The following is a 9,830-nucleotide window of genomic DNA, read 5'->3' on the forward strand; positions in this document are numbered from 1 at the left end:
TCACGTATAAGTACAATGACAGTGGGTATTGAATCAGTGATCACAAAATAACACAAAGTACGTATTCAAGCTCATGCAAGTCATGTTTATCATTTAACGACAGTTAACTAACCCAGTTAACCCCTAACAGTCCTAACTGAGTTCACTGTGCAATTTAAACCCTTGATGAAACATACTTGTTTCGTCGTGCAACCCTTCGATGAAACCCATCCATTTCGTCGTGCATGTTTTCGGCGAAACACCCTTGTTTCGTTGGGATTATTCTTTGGCGAAACATACTCCTATTTCGTCGTCTTACGTTTCGCCAATGTCTTGGTTTCGCCGCATACATATCAGTTACAAAAATATCACAGAAACCCTAAACATCCTAACAGCCGTTTTACATGCTATCATCGAACCAGCAATTAACATATAACACCATGATCACTAATCATATCACTTCTGTAATTGATACCCTATGTATAACAGTTTGCTAAACATCCCAAAAATCTATACCATAAATACATATGCACAATTGACAATCATTCAGTTCTGTTGGTTTTCTATCACAAGAATTATCAGATGGTTATGATCTAGATAATAGTCAGATTCTATACTAACAATCACTAGCATGCACAACAATTGCAAGATTCATGAAACCCTAATTAATTCATCATATGGTCGTGATTTTCTAGAACAAAACCTATGCCCACAAAACATCCCATCAATCAAAACATATGTGTAAACATATATTCATCGGTTAAAGAATCATGGAATCAATTAAATAAAAGTGTTGCTAACCGAGATAGAATGAGTGATGGATAGATCGCTATCGAGGGCTTGGAGAGCACGAACTGCCGTCACACAGAAGGAGAGAGAGTTCTAGGGTTTCTTATTTTCAAGAATGTGACGAATGAAACAGTATAGCTTAATAAGTATACACGTAACACACTGGGCCCTTATGGGCTTCGGCGAATCAATGGGCCGGCGAAATGGCTTGTTTCGTCGGGGTCGCCGGGGTGCTTGTGACGAAACAAAATCTGTTTCGTCGGTGTGGTTTATGGCGAAACACTTGTGTTTCGTCGGACATGTTCAAGGTTTAAGTAGTTAAGTTTTTCAAATATAATACATGATAAACACCTTGATCACATAAACAGATAACATATCAAACAACCATCTCAACATATAATCTAGTGTGTACACTTACAAAGCAAACAAGTCGTGTAAACAAACAACTAAACAATTAATCATGCAATTAATGCAAAGACGGAATCTTGGAAACTCGAGTTGTCACAATAGTCCCTAGTGACTATACCTACTGATTACCACGTTGATTAGGTGTAGTGACGAGTCATAGTTTCAGCCAAAATACGTGCCTATGCGTATTTTGTAACCAAACTATTCTTGGGTTTCAAAACCGTTTATTTTGATATCAAACTTGTTATCTAACTTCGTTAAACATGTTTAACTCGTCACTTTTAAATTAGTGCTTATATAGGGTCGTACGATAAGCGGTCTAAACAACCGCTTAGACTTTCGAACCCGACCCGTTTGGTCAATCAGTAGGATTCGACCAAACATATTTTGTGACCATAGTTGTATAGGGAATAACCTTCCGAGGTTATACCTTATGGTCACTTCGTTTAGTTAGTTGTACGATAGGTAATTTATATGCCTTAGGAAAATGAACAAAATGCCCTTTTTACGCATAAATTCATTTTAAGCATATGTAACCTAATTTTTCCCATCTAAGCTGATTAGGTAACATTATTAGACATGTTAAGGCATATAATAATTGTCATAGGACTAGTTAGGCGGTCCGAACGCGTTTTACGCTAACGACGCGTTAAAGTAGCGTAAGTTACCTAAACGGATCGTAATGGGTCGTAAGCACTTACGTTAGGTTTCGATTTAGTATGTAGGCTTTGTTAAACCATATCATATGAGTTCCAATACTCATTTAGTTTACGAAACCTCATCCTATCCGATCTTTCGATTTAGGTCCGGTTTATTTTCGTAGTACTTATATTAGGTGCCGATTGATTTCCGTGATCCCTCTAGCTTTGCTTGGTTGTTACTCAAGACTTCTAAGCATTCTCAAGTGAGTACATAGTTCCCCTATTTTACTGTTTTTAATTGTTTTGGGGTGATTCATATGTGTTAAATGATTTCGATGTTTTTAACGATGGTTTCGAAAATGACTAAAATGGTTCATTTTAAATTAATAACGATTTCGATAAGGTGAACAAACTTGTTGGTTGTAGTTACATAACGAATAACATTCATTAGTTTTGGCCGAACCAAGCAGTATTAGGTTATGGTACCATAGGATCTGACAAATCCCGTTATCAGACTGCACCCATGGTTATGTGTGGGGGTTGTGGGTAACGACTGAATCTGTGATTGTTAATTTACCCTTTGGTTGTTTATTAATGCGAGTTTCGAGATAGTCGAGTCACGAAGGTTTGGATGTTATTAGCGAGACGACCAAAAGTAGTTTTCACAATTAAAACGAGAATGAGTTAAACGACTGAAGCGATTTTAACGAGTTAAACGATTTGGGTAAACGATTGGTTTTTGGTTAGTGTTTAGATAACGGGACGGGTGTAATGTGATGAAAACATTGTAGATACGCCGCCGGTACTTCTTATATATAAGTGTTTTCATCATATTACATACCGTGGCGTTATTTAGTTCACTTGGGTAAACGATTTTGAAACGATGTCACACATTGATGTTTTCTGAATAATATAAACCATACGAGTTTTATTAACGAGTTTTTATGAGATGTTTTACAATTTGATTTAATTAAATAAATGTGTTGGGTTAAGAATCATGGCTACGAGATTTCATAAATTATAACTAACTTGATTTGAGTTGGTTAATTATGTCGTAATACTATACTTTTCAAAACAAGGTTTTTAATTAAGTATTGCAACATGTAAACTAGCCATGAATCCGACACTCTCATAAACCTATGTGCTCGCCAGCATTTCTTTGCTGACTTTGCTAGGGGACTTTAACACAGCTCTTAATATGGAAGATTGTTTGTATGGTCCTTCTAGTCACACAATAGGAATGAGAGAGTTCTTTGATTGTATTCAAACTGTGGAGCTTATGGACGGTAAAAGCCATGGGTTGCACTATACTTGGAACCAAAAACCTAAGGAGGGTATTGGGGTTTTTTAAGAAGATAGATCGCATTATGGGAAACATTAAATTTATGGACTTGTTCCCAGACGTGTATGCTTTGTTCTAGCCTGCCCGTGTATCCGACCATACTCCTTGTGTCTTAAAATTACCTTCTATCACCCGTCATAGACCGAAGCCATTTAAATTTGTTAACTTTCTGACCTCTAAACCTGAGTTTAGGCAGTTTGTTACTTCTGAATGGGATAAAAGAGTGCAAGGTTATGCTATGTTTTCGGTGGTCAAGAAAATGAGAAGCCATACTTTCGTAAGCTTTTACACCAACAAGGAAATCTTCATGATAGGGTTTCTCGGCTGCGTAGTGAACTAGATGTGTTTCAGCAACTTGTTGATGCAAACCCCCTAGACATCAAAGCTCGAGATTCGGCTGCGAAGTGTCTTTGTGAATTTCAAGTAGTAGCTTATAATGAGGAGTGTTTTCTCAAGCAAAAATCTATGGTTGAATGGCTTTGTGCTGGGGATTCGAATACATCCTACTTCCACAATTCTGTGAAAAGCAGGAATGCTAGGAACAAGATTCATTGTATTCATGATGTGCATGGTAATCGGTTTGACGGTGATGATATCCCTGCTGCTCTTTTGGACCATTACTCAACGTTTTTGGGAACCGATCAGCTTGTTCAAAATTTTAATGGTGAAGATCTATTTGTTAACACTTTAAACCAAGATACGGCAGATCATATGGTTAGACAAGTGACCCGAGCAGAGGTTAAAAAAGCCATATTTAGCATTGGGGAAAATAAGGCTCCTGGACCGGATGGTTTCACTTCTGCATTCTTTAAGCATGCCTGGATATTGTGGGTGATGAGGTGACGAATGCTGTGATTGATTTTTTTGATAATGGTAAACTCCTAAAACAGGTCAATCATACTATCCTTGCTCTGATTCCTAAAAAGGATACCCCCATTTCAGTTATAGACTATCGTCCTATTTCTTGCTGTAACGTTCTGTTTAAGTGTATTAGCAAGATTATAACGGATAGGATTAAGGGAAGTTTGGATAAATTGGTCAACATAATTCAGTCGGCTTTTATTCCGGGCAGGAAAATTTCAAACAATATTCTTCTGACTCAGGAATTAATGCACAATTATCATCTTAATAGAGGGCCTCCTAGATGTGCTTTCAAGATTGATATTCAGAAGGTGTACGATACAGTCAGCTGGCAGTTTCTTGAGTCTAGTTTGCACAATTTTGGGTTCCATTATAAAATGGTTAATTGGATTATGACATGTGTCACAATGGTGTCATACTCGCTTAGCATAAATGGGGAGCTTCATGGTTATTTTGCGGGTAAGCGTGGTCTTTGACAAGGGGATCCAATGTCCCCTTACTTGTTTACGCTGGTGATACTGCTTCTGTTAAGCTTTTGAGAGAAGCCCTTGAGAAGTTTACTCTAGTCTCGGGTCTGGTTCCTAGCATGTCAAAAAGTACCGTATACATCAGCAACGTCCCTCGCGCTAGTCGAAAAAACCCTAGTTCTCTCTCTCTCTAATGGAGAAAAACGCCCCCTTTCTACATTGACCTAAAATTCGTGTTACTTGATGATCATAGGGATTGTTTGTGTGATTCATTTCTCATGAATTCTGATTTACCCTTACAATTTAGTATTATCATTCTGTGATTCGTTTTAATTGATTAGGGTTACGTTTTTTTTTCTTCTCTTCACTTGGCTGCCATTTGGTTTTTTCGTTTTGTTGATAATTGTGACAACTCGAACTTTAGACTAGCTTTGTGTAACGCTATGTACGTATGTGAACTAAATTATATGGTTGTATTTAATAAATGTTTGTTATTTTGTGTGAGCTTTGTGAATCATGTGTTGGGTTATATGTATGTATGTATTTAACGATCGAACCGTACAAGCTCACATCATTCACACAAGGCCATTGGGCCATATCATTTGATTGGGCTCAAGGACGGCCCAAGGTAGAACCGGCCCCTCTCTTAACCGTGAAAACACTTAGGGGACTTGGCCCTTCTCTCATCTTGTTACAACACATTATCACACACAACCCTAGTTGCTATCTCTCTCTCTCTCGGCTGCTTAGAACCCGACGACACAAGGCACAAGAGGATCATCGCCTCTCTCTTGATTTACAACCGGTTAGTGTATGTTGCTTGTTTACTAATTGATTGTATGTGATATGCACTCATATGATGTTACATGATGGTTGTTGATCGATCTAGGCTAGTCTTTATATGTGAATATACCTCATGATCTTAACACAAAAATCGGAAGTAAGGGTATAGGGTAATCGGTTGTGATGAGGTGATGTATAAAACGGATTCATGCTAATAGTTCTGTTAATCGTTTGATGTTTAATGGTGTTTTGATATCGGTCATATGTGTATGCTCATGTAATCGGATTGGTTGATGTTCTAGGCCATATGTTCATATAAATTGTTAGAGATTGTTCATACGATTGTTAGGGTTCATGAGGATTCTTGATAGATTATCTTGATTGATCGATATTATGCTAAGTGATGTACTGAGATTGTGTTAATTGATAATGGTGTGTTTGGAAACTAATTAATGTGTAACCGAACAAGCATATAATTCGGGTAACTTAAACTGATCGCACATCATGGGCTGACCGCACAAGACTTCTTGATTGTACAAGAAGTCAGCTCGCACAAGGAAGCCCCTCTCGCACAAGCCCAAACTGCCTGGTCGCACAAGTTGTTTGATTGTGGGCCGGGCAGCCCAGTCCACTTAGACGCACAACTGGATCCGGGCCGCACAAGTCATTGTGTGGGCCGATCACACTAATGGACCGCACAATTTCACTAGGTGTTATTTTTGGGCCGTTGATGTAACGGATCGCACATGTTCACTCGCACAACCCAGCCCGGTCGTACAAGCAATATAGTCGCACAAAACATCCAGTCGCACAACCTGAATCGGACCGCACAAGTCCACTACGTACCATATGTTTGGGCTGCTTATGCTAGCTGAATCACACAACACAATGGGCCGTTTATAGTTGGGCCTAGGCCAATCGCACAAGACATTGCATGTTGATTAATTGGGCCGAAACCTTCATGTCTAAATTGTTATCTTTGGGCCGTTTACTGAATGGGTTTATTGTTTGGGCCGGGTAATGTTTGGGAAACATATAATGAATCGCACAAGTGTATGCTCTTGATTGTTTACGTGCATACGTGCTTGCTTTGATTGTTTACGTGCACTACTTGAACACCAAACCTGACTTGTATTACAACCATGCTAGGACGTGATTGACAAATTACTAGCTTATCTATACTCTTTGTGTATCTGCCGAGCAAACCAAGGTGAGTTCACACAGCCAAGGCATGGGATTCCCGGGTTGGGAATTGGGTTGGATATGTTATTGAAAAAGGTGTTACTTGTACTTACGCATATACCAGACTATAGACCATCGTCCTCAGGTTAGTCAGGACACGTTACGTAAAGCCTACGTAACCCAGTATGTTTGCCATATGTCTCCCGGGTCGGGAGGACACGTTACGTAAAGCCTACGTAACCCAATACCATTCACTGGCTTCCAGGTCGGAAGGCCACGCTGCGTAAAGCCTACGTAGCCCCCACGCGTACCACTGTCCTCGGGGAAGGGCACGTCACGTAAAGCCTACGTGACCCTGTACGTTTTCCTGTTCTCAGTAAAGAAGAACACATGGTCGGAAGTTAGTCTAGTAAGTACCGTTAATGAGAAGCCCTCATTAGCCAGGATAAACATGGGAAGCCCCCACTAGTTATACTTATGCACTACGTTATGAACTTACTTTCTGTGAACTCGCTCAACTAGTTTGTTGATTATTTGCTGCATGCCTTGCAGGACCTTAGGTATACTTGGAGCTTGCACCAGAGGAGAAGCGGGTCGTTGTGGACAAGAACTCGTGAATGCTTATTAAACACTTTTACAGTCACACATTGATACTTATGCTTTGGGTTTTACATTTAATGCTTCCGCTACTTAAACAGTGTTTGGTTTTGAACACCAATTATGTCTTTGATTATTATTATATGCTATGTTTGATATAATTGGTGGCTTGATCCTGGTCAGTCACGCCTCCAAGCGGTGGTACTCCGCGTGTGGGATTTTGGGGGTGTGACAGATTGGTATCAGAGCCATTGGTTATAGAGAACTTGGTTTTAATATGGGAAAACGTTTTTATTAAAACCGGACTATAACCAGAACAGTGCTCTCAACGATCCACAACGACGCTTCGCTCCACGTGCAAGGCTCGACATCCTAGGTAATAAGGTTTATGTTTATTGCCTGTTTGCTAGAACTGCTTAGAACTTTGCTCGCGTTACGCTTAGATACACATGCTTGATTTCATGAGAACACCTATATGCCTACACTTTTCTGTCATCGCCCTACTCGCGAACCATTCTTATGTATGCTACTTGTTACTATGAAGATCATGTCTGGAAGAATCAACATGACACAAGCCCAGCTAGAGGCCCTCGTTCAAGCCCAAGTCACAGCGGCACTTGCGGCTGCTCAAGCAGGTCAACACGCGCAGCAGCCTGTCTGCACATTTAAGAATTTCATGGACTGTCGTCCAAACACCTTCAGCGGCACGGAAGGAGCAGTGGGACTACTCCACTGGTTCGAGAAGCTAGAATCAGTCTTTGAAATGTGCGAGTGCCCTGAAGCTCGCAAGGTCAAGTTTGCCACCGGCACTTTGGAAGGGATAGCACTGACTTGGTGGAATGCCCAAGTTCAGATCTTAGGGTTGGCAGCTGCTAACGCCACCCCATGGAATGATTTCAAGGAACTCATCAAGCGTGAGTATTGCACGCGGGAAGATATTCACAAGCTGGAAGACGAGCTGTATAACCTGAAAATGGTTGGATCGGAAATCGAGGCGTATACTAAACGGTCTAATGAGCTGGCCATTCTGTGTCCTACTATGGTGGACCCTCCATACAAGCGCATTGAGTTGTATCTCAAGGGATTGGCGCCAGAAATTCAGAGCCACGTGACGTCGGCTAACCTCGAAAACATCCAGGAAATTCAGCGTCTCGCTCACCGTATCACCGATCAGGCAGTGGAACAGAATAGACTGCCCAAGCGTGTTAATGCTACTGCTAATGTCACCACCTCAGTTACTCCTGCTACATCTGGTGACAGTAAAAGAAAATGGGATGGGGATTCCAGCAAAGGTTCAGCATCTGTTCAGCCACAAGCTCAGCAGCAGAAGATCGATCACTATCAGAGTCCCAGTCAGCAATCCTCTAGTGGTCCTAGACAGAGAAGGTATCAAGGGTTTCACCCCAAGTGTCACACCTGCAACAGGCATCACAGCGGCCAGTGCAACAAGGGTCGTTGTCAAAGATGTCTCAAGATGGGTCACGAGGCCAAAGACTGTAGGAGCCCACGGCCTGTAAATCAGGATCAGCAACCACAACAACCAGCTCCACAGAACCCACAGCAGCAGCAGCCACAGCGTGGAAATCGGGGATGTTTCCAGTGTGGGGCGGAAGGTCATTACAAGCGCGATTGCCCTCAGTTGAACCAGAATCATGACCACAACAATAACCAGGGCAACGGGAACAACAACAACAACAACAATGGCAACGAGGCAAGAGGTCGAGCTTTCGTGTTAGGACGAGGAGACGCCATGGACGATATTTGAACTTATAACTTATTTTGGGTTTTCATCATTATGTCTCTGTTACTCAAACGAAGTTTGGTTTGAACATCAATCGTATTGGGTTTTATGAATTATTTTAACTACTATACTTTATGTTTGATATGATGGATGGTTTGATATTATTGAACGCACCTGCCGTATTTAAGGACCTTATGAACAGGGTGTGCAAACCTTACCTAGACAAGTTCGTCATAGTATTCGTGAAGTCCACTTCTTAGGCCATGTGGTAAACAGGGATGGGATCCATGTCGATCCATCCAAGGTAGACTCGAAGCTGGCCTGTACCACGTACACCAACGGAAATACGCCAATTCTTGGGTTTGGCAGGTTACTACAGACGGTTTATTAGAGACTTTTCGAAGATTGCTCAGCCGCTTACGCTACTGACACAGAAGGGTGTTACCTATCGCTGGGGAGAGCCCCAGGAGACTGCTTTTCAGCGCCTAAAGGATAGACTTTGCAGTGCACCTATCCTCTCATTGCCAGAGGGCACAGATGACTTCGTGGTATATTATGATGCATCCATTCGGGGACTGGGATGTGTGTTAATGCAGCGCGACAAGGTTATCGCTTACGCCTCTCGTCAACTCAAGGTTCATGAACGCAACTACACGACGCACGATTTGGAGCTGGGAGCTGTTGTTTTTGCGCTTAAGATATGGCGACACTACCTGTACGGTACCAGGTGCACGATTTACACCGATCACAGGAGTCTCGAGCATATCCTTAAGCAGAAGGATTTGAATATGCGTCAACGACGATGGGTTGAGTTACTGAACGATTACGAATGCGCTATCAAGTATCACCCAGGCAAAGCCAATGTTGTGGCTGATGCCCTTAGTCGAAAGGACACTTTACCACGGCGCGTGCGAGCGCTACAGCTTACCATTCAGTCTAGCCTTCCTGCTCAGATACGAGCTGCTCAGACAGAAGCACTGAAGCCCGAAAATGTCAAGGCTGAAGCCTTACGCGGCTCACGACAGCAGATGGAACAGAAG

The 9,830-nt window shown here is 41.7% G+C and overlaps 1 protein-coding gene across 1 annotated transcript; it reads left to right on the top strand.

The window, feature by feature from the left end:
• Nucleotides 1-3,624: 3,624 nt before the first annotated feature.
• Nucleotides 3,625-4,496, top strand: LOC110924753. Its single transcript, XM_022168746.1, has 2 exons — nt 3,625-3,998; nt 4,154-4,496. The coding sequence occupies exons 1-2, from the start codon at nt 3,625-3,627 to the stop codon at nt 4,494-4,496; spliced, it is 717 nt and encodes a 238-aa protein (XP_022024438.1).
• Nucleotides 4,497-9,830: the final 5,334 nt, after the last annotated feature.

Source organism: Helianthus annuus, chromosome 17 (assembly GCF_002127325.2).
Source record: "Helianthus annuus cultivar XRQ/B chromosome 17, HanXRQr2.0-SUNRISE, whole genome shotgun sequence".
Classification (NCBI taxonomy): Eukaryota; Viridiplantae; Streptophyta; class Magnoliopsida; order Asterales; family Asteraceae; genus Helianthus; species Helianthus annuus.

Bases quoted from the DNA above. Each gene is read 5' to 3' on its own strand.
- LOC110924753 (XM_022168746.1), top strand. From the start codon at position 3,625: ATGGTTGAATGGCTTTGTGCTGGGGATTCGAATACATCCTACTTCCAC. The intron at 3,999-4,153 runs GTGACGAATGCT...TAAGTGTATTAG, and splicing joins TGGATATTGTGGGTGATGAG to CAAGATTATAACGGATAGGA.